The sequence below is a fragment of the Enoplosus armatus genome, chromosome 2 (genome assembly GCF_043641665.1).
Source record: "Enoplosus armatus isolate fEnoArm2 chromosome 2, fEnoArm2.hap1, whole genome shotgun sequence".
Classification (NCBI taxonomy): Eukaryota; Metazoa; Chordata; class Actinopteri; order Centrarchiformes; family Enoplosidae; genus Enoplosus; species Enoplosus armatus.
In genome coordinates, this window is record NC_092181.1 from 12,624,870 (window position 1) to 12,644,110 (window position 19,241).

A 19,241-nucleotide genomic window follows, 5' to 3' on the forward strand; every position below is an offset into this window, starting at 1 on the left:
CATACTAAATGTATCCGCAAAGTGTTGAATGACCCATTTTTCGTCAGTTTCCCCTTCAATGTCCACTGAAACTGTTTATAGCAACTAATTTCATTATTAATGTTTTTTATGGTTATGTTTTGTCACTCACAGCACTTGGTTAAGGTTATAGAAAGATCATGGTGTTTGTTGAAAAAGCCACTTAATCTTAAACATGATGTTGAATATAATGGTAGCAATTATGTTCCTCTCAAAACTTAACAGGCAAAACACATTGTATATAATATAATTTTAAGAAGACACGGTTGTGTTATTATATGCAGTATAATAGATAGAATAACCACTATCCCTTCTTCAAGGGTCATGACCTTCTGCTCCTTCCACTATTTACAAAAGGTTTCAAATAATGTTTTAAATTGAAGTTATTTAGTAAAACCTAAGGTATATGAAGTACTGACTAGTCACTAAGGAATAAATTGTTCAGGATTACTCCAAGAGTTGGCTACATTTACAGGCGCTTTATTGATTAATTGGAGGGTCAATGGTTGAGTAGCACGCTGTACAGTTTGGCCTGAAACTAAATTGCCTTGTCTTTTGCTTTTTAACCTCCGAAGTGAAACAGTTAAAGGTGAGGGAGGCTAGAGGGAGGGGTGACTGAGACAAAGAGACAGGAGATGAATTTGGCCACCTAAAGGGCAAGCAATATGCATAAAATGTCACATCAAGTTGCTCCTGTCTGCTAAGACAGAAAAAACATCTCTGTTTGGACGAACATTAGTCAAAGCTTTTACAATTTTCTGAGCTTCTTTTGTCATTTGGTTCAGATGTTATTATTATTTTTTTAAATAACCTTACTTTAAAAACATCCAGTTATTCAGCAAAAACGATGGCCTTTTCTGTCTTTGTCTCTGACGCAAAAAGAAATGTTTTGACTCAACACTTCTTCGGCATGTCTTGAACTCAGCTTGGAGTGTGTGTTGCTTTATATCTTCCGCTTTACATCTCTTCGCACTTGCTTTCCTGCATGTGTGTTTAGGTTTGTTGTGTGTGTGTGTGTGTGTGTGTGTGTTGGAAGGTGGCAGTGATTAATTGCATGGGAGGGTTCGAACAAGCATTGTTTAATTAAATCCTCTGATAATGTCAAAGTTTATGTTTCCTGGGAGACAAGATGTTGGGCCTTCTGTATCCCCACAGCTATTACCCACTATTACTCACCGCATGTGCGTGTGTGTGTAAGTGTGTGTGTGGCATCAGATGTAATTCTTCTTACAGCTCCTTGGGGTGAATAAGAATCAAAGGGCAATTTTAGTGTAATGTACATTTTCTTCTACAATCTCAGTGTAAACGTGTCGCGTGATATGTTGCTTCTTGCATAGCAGTTTCTCATCTTGGCACCCAAAGCTGTTTTGTAACCCTGGTCCATTTCCTGCCTCCCAGCTTGACAGAACAAGCTCTTGATATGAGAAACACTTTTGTAAAATAAGTGCCTGGACCTCCTACTGCACACCTTCAAGTTAGAGATATTGATTCTTCTTCCATGCGTGAAAACAAAACAAATGAATTTGGTTGAGAACTTAATAACAGGGAATATGGGAAACTGAGGTATGATTTCATATGAGTGAGAAATCTGAACAAGCTACAGGAAACAATGGCCATGTGCATTCATTTGTAAAGAAGCTTGGCCTTGTTTGACTTGTTATGTACATAATATACACAAATAATCACACATTTTTGAATTCACAATATTCACCAGGTTGACAAGTACAATTTGTTTCATAGTGGTTGCAGCACAAAAAAAAAACGTTTGTGTGTGATTGCACCCCAGCACTTTGGATGTCAGGTCGTACATCAGCCTTTATTAAACAGTTCTCCTCTGCTCTGCTCAGGGTATCACCACAGCCTCCCCTCCTCCCCCTACACCTCCACAGCTGGACCTGATGGTCAGAGGTTACCTCCGTCTGGCACCCTCTCCTCAGAATACCTGAACCAGGGCGGCTCCACAAAAGTCCTCCTCCTCATCTGCAACACAGCAGGATCTGGCCAGCAGGCTGTCAGGTGAGCTTTATTGACCTGCTCTCATGTACTCACTTTATTCAGGTGTAGACTTAGAGCTTCATCTTGTGAACTGGTTTTGTTAAACAAACAGTAGCAGAGTCAGTAAGATTTTTTTAATGAGATGAGCGTGTTCACGTACAGCTGTAGAGACATCTTTCCTCCCGCTCTACTGTTTCTATGGTCATAGATAGAAGACCGTATTTATTATTTTCCCCCTTTCATCATCCAATGCTGTCTCAATGTCAACATCCAACTTCTGTTTGACTTTGACTTGTATATCTGTTGCATGAATGCCACTGACGAGGCTAGGTTTTATTTAGCTTGCGCAGCTTGAGCTCCCATTCAGTCTGTAGCTGGAAGCTGAGTGTAGAAACCTGAGACTGAGTCGAACAATGTGTCGAAATTGAAGCACTTAACCTGTGAAAATTAGGTTTTATCGGTTGCCATGTGTTACTCTAACAAAGGTAGGCAGCCTCATTAAGTTGCTCACCACCTAAAATGCATCTGATGCACAACAACAGCACAGTTGGACCAAACTAGTGGAAGCAGCTACGGCTGAAAGGAGGCTTTTTGTTTGTTGCTCACAGGTGAGCTGTGTTGTTGTGTTTGGGGATAAAAATAAGAATCAGAACACATCTACCTCATCAGTAATAACATTGTCACTGTGGGCAACATCACACATGAGAAGGATCCAGCCTCCGTACTGTATAAGATAATGAATTTTGGACTCTGGTTAGAAGTGAGCAAGGGTTTATTGACTTATGCACCCAATCCAAGTTAATGCATGAATATTGTGCCGCTACTTTAAAGATGAATCCACTCCGCCAGAAAGGATCATAGCTAAAGCAGAGCAGATGTCTGATAGTCCAGTTGAGCCTCCAGTGATTCAGAGTGATCTCTGAACAATGTTTGATTATTCCCAGAGAATTACAGTAGCATTATATGTGATTACATTTTTAATACAGTTAAATATGAAGACTGGCTAAGTAGATCATGTATCATCAAACTTTTTGTCTAGCAAACACCTCTGAATTGTTGAATCAGGGATGTAAAAGTGCCCTAAGGTGGATGACCCATGAAGTGAATTGTAAAATCTCAGTGGAGTGGTATATTTCAGTGAACACCCGGTAGACAAGTATTTATAGTTGTTTGTTCCAGTTTTGTGTATGACAACCTTTTTTTATTGTCTGTTTTTAGTCGAGTTTAGCCATTGTTTCATTTTGCTTTAAGAGTCAATTTTGTCATATTCAACTGCTGGAAACATTTCATGTTCACTGACTGGGTCGCTCATCTGCTGAGGCACATTCACGATGCAAACACAATGTTCCTCATCCCAGCAGTGCTCTTGTCAGGTTTGTTCCAAGGACTGCAGTTAATTGCAGTACATTCAAGTCACTGTAGTGTTCCTGAACACATTATGAGACTTTTTGTGCTTTGTAACACGGAGCTTTATTCTAATGGCAGTTCGTTTGGCCGAGGATACACTGTGTCCATGAGAGTGGCTGGTTAGGATTGTAGTGGCATTCAGAGAGTAATCCTCTGATACTAAGGGGCTTGTTCTGGACAAAGAAATATACCCAATTAACATTATTAGTGCTTTAAAATTATAAAGAGGGCTCAGATTTCCCTACAGGGATCAATTAAGCCTAACTATTATTGACACAAGGAAGGATGGATTCATGTTCCTCTTCAGACAGTCCAGTTTCAGTCCTTACTTAACAGTATTGAAGCTCGGCTTGGTCTTTTGCCGCTGAGTACACAGTGTCCATGCTTATACAGTTATAAATCCATGTGTTGATGGGGTTAAGATTGGAGCAGGTAACTGGCATTCCTGTAAAAGACCTTTAATGTCAGAATGTGACATTTGAATGACACATTTGTAAATTGTGGGAAACATCTCTATGTACTGTAGATAGATGTTTTAAACTCCAACAGTGTGTGTTTTGTGTGTATGTGTATGTACACGCTCTCACTCACTCGTATTAATATAATAATAAAAACCTTTTTAACTTTAATCTTCAGCTACGTAGGTCCAAATCTGTAATACTTGACTTGTCTGCCCAGACAAACACAATTTACTCTCCCGTTAACCTCACATGTAATAGCCTCCAATGCAGCCACTGCTGTGCTGCCAGGGGGAGCACAAGCCTTGAGTTAAGTGAGAGACAGAGAAGCCATTATGAGGCGTTGGTGCATCGATGATGTACGGCCTGGTCTCTCAGCTTTATTCGGCCCCTGACCCCACATAATGTCACTTCAAGCTGTCAGTACAGGACACGAGGCACTGACAGTAAAGCCTTGATGCTCTTGATGCCTGACAGCTTGACAGATGTGGCGCTGACAAAATAAGTTTGCAATGACCTTTATACTGGCACTTTCTCTTACTTTCAATAAGCTCAGCCTCATTGGAAATTAATGTATTATGTTTTGCAGTGTGGATGACTCGCCAAGTTAATCAATCTCAAAAGAAAACGCTGAAGAATTCATTGATTTTCACAGTAAAATACCAACATACTGCCCGGCTGTTATTATTTGATTGACATACTGCAGTACCTTGCACTTTGTCATTTTCTTTAATTCTCTCCCCTCCTCTCCTCTCCCCTCCTCTCTTCTCAGGTTTGGACCTCCATTTCTCATGCGAGAGGACAGGAGCATCTCCTGGGACCAGCTGCAGCAGAGCATCCTCAGCAAGCTCTATTATCTGATGCTGAATGGGTCTCAGGCTCAGGTAATGCCCGCGCCTCCAATAACCAATAACATGTCACCCACTCTATTCTGTGCTCTGCCCCCTTCAGCTCAGGGCTTCCTGGACCTTCTTGACTCCAGGGGACGAAATTAAAATAGCATCGCAGAGCAGAGATCAGTTAGAAGTTTGATCAATTTTGATTAAGGCTCGGTTCTGTGTTTAAATTTAATAGCTTTGATTGTCTGTTTACAAGTGTCTGAGTCACATTTGAAGCTGTTGTAAACATAAAGACAAAGGTTAAACCACTTAACAGTGTGTTTAAAAAACACGATTTTGATGATGATGAGTTCATTGCTCTGCTGAGACTACAAAATAGATTTCCCTGTTGTTGAAGTTTGAGTAAATGTTTGTATGTTGGGCCATAGTGACTACAGTATTGTATTGGCTCCTCATTATTAATTACCTATTGTAGTTTTTTTATTCCAAAGTAACCACATTTGCTTCTTCAGTGAACAAAAACACGTCACTTCTTGAACGTTGGTTTATTTTGCTGTTAAACCTTTTTTCAAAGGTTTTCACACACAAAGAAATACTTAGTCGTTGCACACACACACACACACACACACACACACACACACACACAGTCCAAGCATTTTATGGGAGAGTAATAATGGTTTTATGTGTTGAGAATACATTTAATTATGTCACTGCCCACTAGAAAAAGGTCAATATTTTAGAATAATGAGTGAAGATAAGGAGCAGATTTGAATTGTATTATTTTAAAATGTGTGTTACTGCTGCAGTGGACACATCACTGCTCTACATTCCTGAATCAGCATTCACACAATACATCCTGTGATTCTGAAGTGTTTGTTTTCTTTTCCCTCCACTCAGTATGTACTGCGAACTTTGACGATGATGCCTGACAAGCACATCTCCACTTGAGCTTCATCTGTTTCTCCATAGACGGTTCAAGTGATCTGTTCTCTACAAGCCCTAAACCACAGCTCCGCTCTCAAATACACAGACAGGCGCGCACACATGCACACACACTGTCCCCGCTGCTGGCCGTAGGGTTGCCATGGGCAACGCCATGGTGACAGACAATATTTGAGATGGCCTTATCCAGAGCGAGCAGCTCTCAAGCTTCATAAGAAAAAGACCGAAGAGGAGGAGAACGAGAAATATCAGCCTGTTATTTACTGATCACTATCTGTTTCTTAGTTACCTCCTCAAAGCCTCTCTGGCCAGATGCAAAAACTCTTAGCTCCCTTTTTTCTTAATAGAAACAATCACCAGGTTCTTTTGGTTGTAGATTGTACTGATATTTTTTAGCTGAAAAGGCCACTAATATCCCAAGGGTGCAGGGCTTCAATTTGTATGCCTCTGCGCGGTTGTCCGTCCGTCCGTCCTTCCGTCCGTCTCCATATCACAGGAGCGCCTTGAGGGAATTTCTTCAAATTTGGCACAAACATCCACTTGAATGGCCTGCTTGCAATTATTTATTAAATGCGATTATCTTGAGATCACAAAGCTCATTTTCTCGTGATAATGGGTTAATTTATCTTGCAGTGTTTTCCTTAAATGATAAGGGCTGATCTGAATGTTGTCTCTAACAGAAAGACACAATGCAGTTTCTGCCTGTGTTAGACCTTGATGGAAATACAGTCTGATGTGTTGATCAATAATGGCTACTCTTTGATTTGACATTTTCAGCTTAACTCAGTTGCTACAGTTGTCAAGACTCCATCGATGCATGCTGGCATTGCACTCCTGATCGCTGATAAACGTTTTGATAATGATAATAAAATAAGTAAGATAGGCTAATAAGAGGACGCATCCTTTTGTTTTTGTGATAACAGGTTGATTATCTTGTTATCTCGAGATAATCGCTTTAAAAAAAGTAATTGCAAGTATGGCCGTTCTCGGCCACTTCACTTGGACTGAAGGATGAACTGATTCGAATTTTGTGGTCAAAGGTCAAAGGTCAAGGTCAATGTGACCTCACAAAACACGCTTTGGGCCATAACTCAAGAATTGATGACCATATTTTACAGTTAGTCGGACAATGAATTGGTGACCCTTTTGACTCAAAGGTCACTGTGACCTCAAAATGACCTTGACAAACAAGTTTTTGGCCATAACTCAAAATGTGATGCAGTAGTTATGACTCATTTTCACACAGATGTTTAATGAGATACAACGATGAAGTGATGACATTTTTACCCCAAAAGGTCAAAGGTCAACTTCACTGTGACATCATAATGTTGTATTTTGTATTATAACAGGTTAGCCAAATTATTTCTTGTTCCGGATGCTTCGTTCATTTTAAAAGAAACATTTTAAGAATACAAGCTGTGATCACTGTTATCACTGTGTAATATAGGAACCTACAATGTACATAACAATGCTGTTTATATTCTTCATTTCTTTGACAGGCAGCAAGTGTGTAGGTACTTTTGCTACCGTTCATTTGGTTGCCCCTGCTTTTTCATTGTGAGGTATTTTGGCGCCACCCAGAGGTTTGTTTAGCAAGCTACAACTTTCAGTCCAGGGCATAAAAAAAGGAAAAAATTAGCAAACTTGAGCTGTTACTGACTTGCATGTCAGAATCCAGCTCTTCTTTCCCAGCCCTGATGTGTTCTGTAAAAAAAAGAATATCAAAATTGAACATGAGTGTTAATGTGTAGGATTGTGCACTTAGAGCTGTGCATCATCTGTGCCAACTGGCCGGTCAAGTGATTTTAGAGCCGGAAGAAAGGTTTGAAAATTAGGTGAAAAGTAGAGTTTGTTGTTAATGTGTTGGCAAACTTCCATATATGCTTTTTGTCACGAAGCCACACTCACTTAATGGCTGTAATGACTTGAAGAGGTGAAATATATTATAACGACCCCCCCCCCCCGGACGTTTCAGGTGCTGCTTTTATAAAATAAACATTTTTAGATTTTCAAAATCTAAATCCAGGAAATAATATTTAACAGTTAGTTAAAGTTAAAGTGGCTTTTCCTCCTCAAGATATTGTCTCTGAGAATATCTGACTTTTAAAATTGTGCTTGTTTTAGATCTAAAGGATTTAAATTCTCTGACAAAAGAGAGACTTAATTGTCGGGGGGTTTTTCTTGGCAACTAAAGCCAGACAGACCATTTACAATTTTAAAGGTCTTTTTACTAAATACTGAATCAATCTAAGTTCTTAGAAGATTTTGTTATTTTTGTGGAGTTATTGATCAACTGTGAGAGCTCACACAAAAGACTTCACCAGAGTGACTGACTGATGAAATAGATGACAAAATGTTCCACATGTTTTTTGAAATTACCAGATTTATTGTACGAATTTGCTTTTTTGCACTGCTTGTGAGCCTTCCACCTCCTCAGGGATTGTTTCATCCTCATCATCTGTGGCTGAAATTGTTTTTCATTGTACTGTAGTGCGGTGTAGCATCACCTCTGTTTTCTGATACAACCAGACAATATGGATTTATTTCCGTCTACCCAGCGGTCTGGGCATTATGCCAACATTCAGCACCCTCACTCGCGTTGACAGCTCTCCTTTAAGGCAGATTACAGATCGTCCTTGTGGATGCTTAATGCTCCAGAGTTCATTCAGAAATATACCTTGTGTGATTTCTTATTAGTGTGACCTGTCTTGTCTGTGCTTCTTCATTAATTTCCAATAGATAGATAAGGCAATCTGAGTGTACGCTTGCTCAGGCCCTTACAACTGAAAAGAAAAACTGTGTCTCTTTCATTTGCTGCTTTAGGCTCCTATCAGCCAAGTAATTTATTTCTCTTTATGCTCAGCTGCAGGTTCTATTCTCCAACAGCAGCCCAATGCGTCCCACTAAGAATGAACGCATTAGCAACCTGATTCTGCTCTACGCTCCCTAATAACTCAACCCTCTTGTCTTTGCAGCTGAGGCAGCAGAGGAGTTATAATCCATCTGTAACTGCATTTTCTCCATTTGAGTGCAGAGGAGACAAGACTAGTCACCAGATGTGAATGAGAGAGGTTGTGTGCTTTTAACCGTGGTGATATTGTGTATAGATCCTGCAGGATTCAACCTCAAGTTAGATAACTGTTGGGTTTACAAAGCACTATATTTTTTACACTCAACTCAGCTTTATATATATCCCACTTTAAAAACCACACAGTTGATATAAAGTACTTTACATAATTATATATTTATACATTCCAGTTTAATAGGTACATCTAGCTAAAATGAGTGCAGTCTAATACAAGTGACCTGCAATAAATCCTACCTTCATGAAGGTTGCAATGTAAAAGTTTAGTTTGAAACTGTTTTACAGAGGTGTTATTTCAACTTTATAATCATTTTAGAGGATGCAGTTTGGTGCTGTTGAACTGTATTGCATCACACTACAGAGACATGTTTCTAAGATAAGATAAGATAGAACTTTATTCATCCCGAGGGAAATTGTTGTGCAGCAGTTGCAGTGCAAACTAGGAAATAGTGCAAATATAAAATATCAATAAAGGTGCTAGATATCTGAAATCCAAAATATACAGTACACAATGCCAAAAATATAAACAATGTTAACAGTAAGGATCATCCTTTCTTATATCTCAAGTTGCTTCTTGGTGAGTTGTATATAGATATGTATGAGAAAGGACGTATAGCTGTGCACTGTATGTGCAATGTCAAATCTGAAGTACGGTCTACTGCTGAAGGCGCTCTTGTGCCTGACCGGCGCAGAGGGAGAGGGGGCGAGTCATTGTCCACGATGCTCATCATGATATCAATGGGGTGGACAAAATAATAGAAACACCTGTTTGTATGACACAATACAATTCAACAGCACCACAAACTGCAGCGTCTAAAATTAGCATAAAGTTGAATCAACACCTCTCTAAAATAGTTTTAACCAAATCGGAACATCATAACCTTCATGATGGTAGGATTTATTGCAGGACTGTTGTTTCAGCTAGGTGTACCTAATAAACTGGCAACTGAGTGTATGCACACTATGTTAATGGTAAAACTCACTTAAGTTAAGCTAATGATCAACTGGTGTACTCACTACATTAGCCAAAATACTTTTGATATCTAGAACACAAGTTAATAAATAATAACTAACATGTTTTTTTTCCCCTAAATTAACTTTGACTGTTGCACATTTAATCATGAATATTCAATGTTATTGAGAAAAAACACGTTTTCCAAGGCTTTTCAGAGTTTTTCCCAGAAGACATATTAGACTTAAGCCCTTGGTATTATCCTGCATCATTTTTAATAATTTTAATTACTGTGTAATGCTGGATTACTCTATCTACTGCAAGCGTCTTACCAGTTTCATAATGTTGTTAATTGGCTAAAGCACATGGTTGCTATATTAAGACACCAGTTGTGTTATCTGTCTCCCATCAGAACATTGCAATGGCATTTTCTTGCATCGTTACCTCTTTCTCTCTGTCAAACATGAGGTGTTGCACTTCAGAGAGAAACTATCTTACAGAATGTGTGGGTGTCATTTATACCAGCAGCAATCGCCTTGGTCTGTCCTCAGAGAAACCGCTGTGATATTTACAGTAATGGCAGCTGTCTTTGTACAAATGCATGCTCTTTAGAGTTGTTTGCCTGTGTCTTAGAAGGCAAAATAGTTTTTTTTCACAGCAGTAACTATGAAGATTTCCACTGACACAAGAAGTCAATTATATTTCCTATTGGGGGAAGGTGTGAGGGAGTATGTACTGTAGTCTGTTTTGTTTTGATTGCTTTAAACATAGTACAGTAGAAATATTTCTTCATTGATTTATAAGGAATCAAGTCATACCTGACTGCACACTGCTGCTCATCACCTTGCTGCTTGAACATGCTGGTTAAAAGTCACTCTTTCAGTTGGATTTCATTTGTGTCAGATTATTAAAGCTCAACAAGCTTCTCTGGATCGATCTACAATTGTTGTTTTTATCCTTTCACCACTGAGTCTTTTCCTGCAAGAGGGATGAGTTTTGTTAAAGGCCTTAGCGCACCTACACTCTCTGCTGACACTGACGGCATAGTTTTAGGTGGGGCAGCAGCTCTTTAAGTAAGCTCTTGAAAAACAAAGCTGTATTAATGTGTGTTTCTCTCTCTGCAGAATGCTGGGGTGCTGTTTAAGATCAGAGTGGTGGGAGGATCGGCGTCCTACAGCTACCTGTCCCCGCAGGACAGCAGGCCATTATACCACCCTGCGGTTGACAGGTAGGACACACACACACCCACACACACAAAGAAACTGTACTGCAGCAGTAACCACACAAACAAATAACTATATCAAGCCAATTAAGGATAAAATCGAAATGACGACACAAACTCATATTCAGAAACATGGCAAACAGGTTTTCTAGTGCATTAGACAAGAAGCTACAATTCAGAAGTGAATGGACCTTAAGAGGATTACAGGGAAGGGAGTATAATGATATCAGTTTGACGGTGTGAAGATAAGGCCTTTCCTGTGTGATAAAGAGCTTCAAGGTGTCGCCATACAGCTGAGGAGCTTAGTATAAATCTCAGCTGTTGTTCTATTGAGCTGCAGTGAAGGTCATGCCTTTCACAAAGCAGCCAGAAAATGAGTTCGTCTTCCAGGTTAAATTAGACATTCATTCAATAGGTGTGTGTGTGTGTGTGTGTGTGTGTGTGTGCGTGTGTGTTTGTGTGTGTGTGTGTGTGTGTGTCTGTGCTTAGATCACATTCAAAATGGAAGAGTGATTTTGCTTCCAGTAGTCAGTACCTGCGGACAGGATCAACGTCAAAACTAACTAACCGTCAACTCATCAAATAAAAACGTTTTTTAATTTATTTATTTAATGTTTAATGTTTCAAATTTAATGTAAATTTAATTTGTGTTGGAACAAGCATAAAGCATCAACCAAAGCATGATAGAATAAAATTACCAAAAAACTCAGCACCAGATTGTTTTCGAATTGAGTTCAAAATGATCCCAGCCACGATCCATTTTAAGTTCTGTGGGTGATGAGTTCAACATATTGATCCCCCGTACAGAAAAAGCCAGCTGCCCGAATGAGGAATTGTAAATAGGGCACCTTACAGTTTCCCACGGGCGCACACTGAGTTACTGAGCCAGAAATCCTGACAGATACCACCAGGTCACTACGCACCTCAGGAGTTACTTATCAGCACACTTTTCTTTTGCAGAGACTTTATGATTCAGTTGCCTCATGTCAATCATAGTGACGTGTGGGTGACTTGTCAGCTCATCATGTATAATGATGCTTTACGCTGAATTCAGTGTCTCTATTTTAGTTGAGGAACTTTCCTATTAGAGATTTTTTCAGCATGCTAAGGGGTCAGCTCTCACAAAAACATACTGTCCCATTCACTCGTAGTTTTAAATAGCTGGTGGTATTCCTCGTAAGTACCAAGGTTTTTCTTCTCCTGCCAGCACCCCAAGGCAATGGAGGCTATTCTCACTGGGAAGAGTTTTTATTGAGAAAAGGTTTCTAATGAAGTACAGCGGCCCTACTGCAGAAACAGTGGAAACACCTCGAAATAATGTGTGAATAATAAAAATATGGTCAATTGTAATGTAAAGATTTTGTTTTGTATTATATTTTTTCACCGTCAAGTGGCCTTTTTGCCTTTCCTTTCTTGTATAGTGTAGCGCTGGCCAAAAATGAACGAATGATTCTTCTGGTACTTTTGTGAGCTGGATTCGTACACTGCCTCCAGGAAATAGCAACATGCTTACACTCTGAAGTCCGTCATGACAAAGGCTCTCGCCTTTTCGGCCTTTATATGTTACCAAACTAACTGCCTGCCATATAAATGGAAGTCTTACAACCAGAGACAAAGTTTAGCTTGCTTTAATCAGTGACTGACTGACACATGTTTTCCCCTCAGGGCTTACCGTAGCTGCATGCACTCATCACTGAGACCGTTCAGTACTACAAACCTGTACACTTGACTCAAACTGCAGCCCGTATGTTGAAGAATACCAAAGAGGCCGCTTGGGGACTTCGGGGCTTGCCAGATTTGGTCATGTTCCCGAGTTAGACAGTAGACTATGTGCTTGGGGTCCTATGTTCCCAGAGTGTGTGTCACTTGATATAAACTAACATTGAAAATCACTGGTAAGGTCTGTCTTTGCAGTTCGCAGTTCAAACTGCAAATGAACGAAGGGAGATAGACGTTTCTAATGCAGTCTGAATGGTAAAAATCAGGTCAGCCACTGTCAAGATATCTAAAGTCAAGAAAAATGTCTTGTCAACCAATTAATGCTGTAGGTTAAAGCTGTGGGTGGATGATTTCAACATAGTGACCCAGGGAGACATACATTCAACATCAACAAAACATTGCTGGGGACATAAAACCCTTTGAATATTGAGCTGGGGAACATCGGACCCTGGGAACATAGATCTGCTCCCGGTGCTCCTTATTCCTAGCTGTCTGCAGACTTGTCAAGACTCACTGCTGCAGTTTGGATAGTTAGACAACTTTAAGTGCCTGTTAGAGTTTTGCATTGTTATTTTAATACTTTTATCATATCCAGGTCCTTTCTTATTTCTGCCGCTTGAATGATACAACACACAAGTTAATAGATTTTTGTTTATTTACAGTAAAAATAATACACATGTAGCATCAACACAGTTATGACTGAATAAAGTAAAACACTTGATTTCATATGTTAGCAGCTTTATGTTGCCCACAGCTTAATATTTTGTTAATATTGCTTTACTTTCATTCGATACGTGCATGTTAGTGTTCCCTACACTCTTGTGGCCTGAAAGGTGCACAAGACCAACTACTCGAAACACTTCATACATTTAGAGGTCCAGACTCAGATATACTGAGGCAACATAACACTTGAACCTCCCGGCTCCAGTATAAAGTATAAACTTCACTTGTTTTTAATAAGGTAGTGTTTCATCTTTAAATGTATTGCCCTGGTGAGCTTACTGCGTAATCACCTTGTTACTAATTTGTCCGTATGTTGTTATGTTTGAAGCGTGCCGCTGGAATAATTATAGACTTTTACAGCGTGTAATTGACCAGCTGTCTTGTGTTGGCTGCAGTTTGGCCAATCAAAGCTCCCACTGCGGCTCTGTGAGTTGGATTTTATTTCATTTCCAGGTGGCACGCTGCGTACACAGAGAGCTGTCTTTCAATTAAAGCGATCAAATGGAAATGTTAAATCAGGAAAAATTAATTTGATATGGAGTATGATAGGCAGACATATTAGTCAATTAAATAACAAAAGGGCAATTCAATAATGAATTTATCATTTAAAGACAGTATCAGGTAGTACCATTCTTAATTATCTTTTTATTATTTATTACTGGTTACAATTAGATACTGTAAAAGTCTACAGTTATTCCAGTGGCACACACCAGGCAGGAAATGTAATGCAGGAAACAAGCAAGAAACATCCACAGAACAGACACACACACACACGCATTCACAATCACACACACGTATAGTCGTAGTTTCTTAGATATGCAAAGCCAAGTAGCCCCATGACAACTCCATGAAGCCTTGAGTAGACAGTAGTAGTAGTAGTAGAAGATCTGTGGAAAGTGGCAGTGAGTGTGAACCACCGGGGATACAGATGCAGTCATTACTGCAGCACTCGGGGAACTTAATTACATTTACAAGTGGAGAGAGAGAGAGAGAGAGAGGAGCATTTGTAGAGTGCAGTAGGTGGAAATTCAGTTAATAATATATCAGATTTTGGTGTCTGTTCCTTTTCATAATTATTTTTGTCAAAACAATATTGCTGTATTGAGTTCTTTAACCTCCCTGGATTGGGTTGACATGATCTGTAAGCCTGACATCTAGTGGTAACGCTCAGTATGTATATGTTTATGCATTAAACATGTTTATAGAGAACAATAACCTGACAACAACATGAGTTCTACTTTGAAGGCAGACTGAAACTACTCATAGTGAGAATCAGTCAATATTCATCCATGCTGGAAATCTCCAGACTGCCTCCATCCAGAATATAGATGCTTCGCTAAATCAAAGGGAATTGAATTTTTACACAACTCTGAAACATGTGCCACTAGTGATCCGTCATGTTCCCAGAAACAAAAAAATAACTCCTGCCCTCAGCATTCAGACATTGTTAAATGTACATTGGCCCTCCATCAGTGCTGTTTGGCTGTTGAATACTGATGATGTTTTATCTTTCTTCCTGAGATCAAAGCGATGAAGGTAAGGTCTGGAATACAAACACGACACCCCCTCGCTACATTATGACTCAACATAAGATGTTTGCATATTAATGCACAGTGTGAAGCCCGGTCTCACCTGTGCCCAGTGTCACTCTGTGTGATCCTGCTGTTGCCAATTGTGCGTATCAAGGTGAAAATAAAATGAAATAAAAGAAAAATAAAACTACAAAACACAATATTTCAAAGAAAGTCTCAGGTTCATTGTCACAGGAGCAGCTCCATTATTCCCTGCAGGCCGGCAACACAGAACCTCCCTTTGGTTTTCTGGTGACTGACTAAACTAAGATCATAAACTGTGTATTTAGATTTAAAATGTGATTTTACGTTTTTTTCTCTTGCTGTATTGTAGAGCTCTGAAGTTCTGCGGCCCCGGGGGACCTCCCCACCTGAAGGTTGTCATCGAGTGGGAGCACAAGACTAAAGAATGGTAAGCAATGCGCACAAACATTTTAACTTCTAGTGTAGTAATATATATGTAAACAAATATGTAGGCAGAACACACACACACACTGTTTATCAACTTTTACCATTTGCTCGAGACCCAGTGTATGTGTGTGTATGTGTGTGCGTGTGTGTTCAGTCTGTTTGGCAGCATCCAGGAGGAGGTGGTGAAGGATGCGGAGAGTGTGAGGAACCAGCAGCAACAGCACCTGCAGCAGCATAGCTGTACCTTGGACGAGTGCTTCCAGCTGTATACCAAAGAAGAACAGGTGAGACTGAAGGCAACACAACTATCAAGTAAACAACACAAGTCATTATTCTCAGCTAGTAAATACAACCATCTGTGTATCTTGGAGTCTTTTACTGTCTGGTGGAGTTCTAAATTACAAAACTAAAATTCACTTTCACCCTAATCAATAATCGTCTTTTGGGCCACAGCACAGTGTTGTGTTCCTTTCTTTCTGTCTTTCAATTTTTTTGCCCAGTATGTTTTTTCCAAATGCAGTACAGTGAAATATTTAAAAGATTAGAATAAATCTTTTCTCATTGTATTTAAAAATGTAAAATAAAGGCACCAAACAGCCATTAATGCAGTTGTAAAGCTGTAAATGAAAGCTGCATCTAAAGCAAAACTCCACAGATTTTTCACAACAAAGTCTGTTTACAGGTCTGGAGGTGTGGAGTTAGAAAGAAGTGAGTTCATCAGACTGCTACGAGCATAACACACCTGAATCTCTGACCGAAGTGTCAGCAGTTGAGTTGCATTGTGGGTAATGTAGACGCCAGGTTTTGACAAGGAAAAAGAATGCGTGTAATTAAAAAAGACAATATATCTGGAGTCCGACAATGTTATAGGTATATATCCGTCACCATTAAAATAAGATAAACTGAGAACCTCTGCAGCTGACTTCACCTGCACACTGTGACCAAACACTGTCACATAGCGTGGGACTGGCGAGTGGTGACATCCAAACTTGTTAGTCGTAGTATCACCTCCACCTCCTCTTGTTCTGAGTGACTGTGACCTTTCCAGCATCCCTATACAGTATCTCCGTCTATAAACTCAGTACTTCTCGTTCGCCTGACCACTTATATCCTCATTCAGTTCTCCTTTCTAGCAAGAGCAAATGGGGCAAACGAAAAGAAATGGCTACTGAGTGATAGAGATCACTACGAAGCTGGGAAGTATGCAACAGTTCAGGTGGGGGTGTTTCAAAAGTTCAGAGTGGGTGATTGAGTTGTCTGTAGTTCTGTCAATAGCAGACACATGGTCAGGGGAAACAAGTTTATTACCATGTAGGTTTTCTGTAGGAATTTTCCTTGGTGTTTTTCACAGATGTGCAAACAAAAAAAAGACTTGTAACGCGTCATGTACACGGGGCGGACTCCTTGTCAGCGGCAGTCGGGAGGAAACTGCGCGTAAGGTTTTCGTCTTGATTGATCGCAGCCTCTCGCAGAAAAGTTTCTGTCCGGGGTGGGAGGTGTCAGCCGTAATCTCTCAGGTCCTGGAGGGTTGGCAGATTGCAATCAATCTTGCAGTCACAGTGATGGTGATGTTTCAAAGCAACAGTAGAGCTCATTGAGGTCGTAGTCCAGGTGCAAGTCAATAATGGAGTGGGCGGCTTTAGGTTTGTAGCTGTCTAAGACCTCTCCAGACGGAAGTCTTTAGCTGAGAACTGCTGTTGAAGTTTCTCTGAGGACAGTGGGTTAGTCTCTCTCACCTCCTTGCTAAACCTGTATTTTGCCTCTTTAGACTTGTCCTTGTCCCCACTCCTGAACACTTCGGCGGTCTGCGTTTAGCTTTGAACCAGTGTTTGTCATTGTTGTAACTCACCCTGCTGCGTGATGATATACAGAAGCTGATGTAGGATATCGCAGCCTCTGTCTACTCATCCAGACCTTTTCTTTTTTCCCTTTTTAATGTTTTGTTTATATATTTAATTGATATATGATTATTACTTTTACTATATTATTCTTTTTTGTTTTTTTGTTCCCCTCCTCCTCCTCCCTGCACGTACCTGCACATTCATCTGATCACACGCATATATGAATACACAAACACATACAAATACGAAATGTCTATTCGAAGTTCTCCCACTAACAAAAACAACTAAAAATCTGTACCAAATTCAAATCATAACCTCTGTTTGTTATGTCCTTCTTATGTGCACGTGCATGTCTTGTTATGTATATTTTACACCTATGTCTGTCTAACTTGTCACTTTGTTGTACTCATGTTGCATTGCACTAATATAAAAGAAAACAAAACAGTGTGCACCAACACACAGAGACAGATATCCGCAACTCTGCCTTGAAGTAAATCATTATCACTACATTAATACAAATATTAATTTAGTAGTTGTTTCAGTTTGCTCGAAGTCACAAAAGGACAATTCTGGTTTATTACAACTTGTGTCTTTTTGTTGATGATGATAACGTTGTTCTCACCAACAATTAATTACTAAGATCGGGAACACAAGATCGCTACAATGATCATATCACCACCATACGATTGCACTGGAAGCTGCTAGATTATTATAATGAAGTGTCACCTACCAACCCCTAATCAGCGGTGTCTGGACTCCTTGTGTTACCCAGGGATTGTAAGATAAGACTTAATAACATTTAATATATCTACCCAATGCTTTCAAATTTTACACTATAAAAAAATAAACTGGGGATTTGGAGAACTCTGAGTTAATACACAGAGTTTGATCAGCTTAAATATTTTCATTTATCAGCAACATGTGTGAACACCTGCTGATATGTAATAATTATTCCAGAAATGACAAAAATGATCCGTGGCTTGTTAGGAAATGTGATTCACTTCAGATATTTACATGAAACATATGTATAATTGTTTCTCTGCTGAAGAAAACAATAAGTTATTATACAGCAGTAAGCCCTGCATTTGTTCCACATCAAATTTTATGAGAGTTAATTAACTACATCTGCACACACATAGAACACAGTGATTAGTCATGCCTTCTTTGAAAAAAGAAAATTGATGATTTTACCTTTGAGGATAGGCAGCAAGCCAGATGTGTACAAAACAGGGAAGGAAGATATACCACTTTTTTATCGCTACAGATTGTTTATTCAGTCTTCACAAATGCGATGAAAATTCAGAGCCTTAGTGACTGTGTACGAGCCAACTCACCAATTACCGGCTGAAATGAGCCAGCGGGGAGAAAGTGCAGTGCAATAAGTAACAGCGAGAGCTCCACTGCCGTGTGTCAGCAGCTCCAAATCCTGTGTTAGTTTAGTTTTATCAACAGACTGCCAGTCAGATCTAATGAACAGCTGTTCATCACTTAATATGTATTCCTCTCGTGAAGTACTTCAATTTGATTTAGTTTAATCGAAAAATCTCAACCATGACTGAAGACGTGTGTGAAGAACTTACTTATGACTCCTTAAGTTTCTTATTTCTATTTTTTGGCACAATTTGTGCGACAGCTTGATTGAAGAACTCTTTAGATGAAATACACAACCTGAGGATACCTATACAGAAAATTAGAATGAAAGGACGCTACAAAATACTACTTTGACCTAAGGACACAAACTAAAACTAGTATCACATAATCTGTCCATGAGCGTGAGCTAAATCAGACTCCAGCTACACACAACTTTAGCAAGATAAAGTTATTGTTAGTTTTGGCCTTTTCAATGGATTTTCTGCAAACAATAAAGAGAGATAATAATAATTTCACACAACACTAGATGCTTATTTGCATAATACTCTATTCTATTTAAGTGAGATGAAAAGGGTTCAGGAGTGTCAGTGATTGGCATTGTGCTATTTTCAAAAAGAAAATGTGACGTGAATGTTAAAATAGTGAGAGGGGGACGGGGGCAAATCTCTACTGCCATACACTGAATTC

The 19,241-nt window shown here is 39.5% G+C and overlaps 1 protein-coding gene across 1 annotated transcript in view; it reads left to right on the forward strand.

Moving 5' to 3' along the window:
• The window catches only part of usp43a (ubiquitin specific peptidase 43a), a 113,747-nt gene that overhangs the window by 75,968 nt on the left and 18,538 nt on the right, over positions 1 to 19,241 (forward strand). Inside the window, exons 7-11 of the mRNA XM_070916015.1 lie at positions 1,866 to 2,034; positions 4,651 to 4,762; positions 10,821 to 10,924; positions 15,266 to 15,343; positions 15,497 to 15,626. Coding sequence (XP_070772116.1) covers positions 1,866 to 2,034; positions 4,651 to 4,762; positions 10,821 to 10,924; positions 15,266 to 15,343; positions 15,497 to 15,626 — 593 coding nt within the window. The remainder of the gene's footprint in view (positions 1 to 1,865; positions 2,035 to 4,650; positions 4,763 to 10,820; positions 10,925 to 15,265; positions 15,344 to 15,496; positions 15,627 to 19,241) is intronic.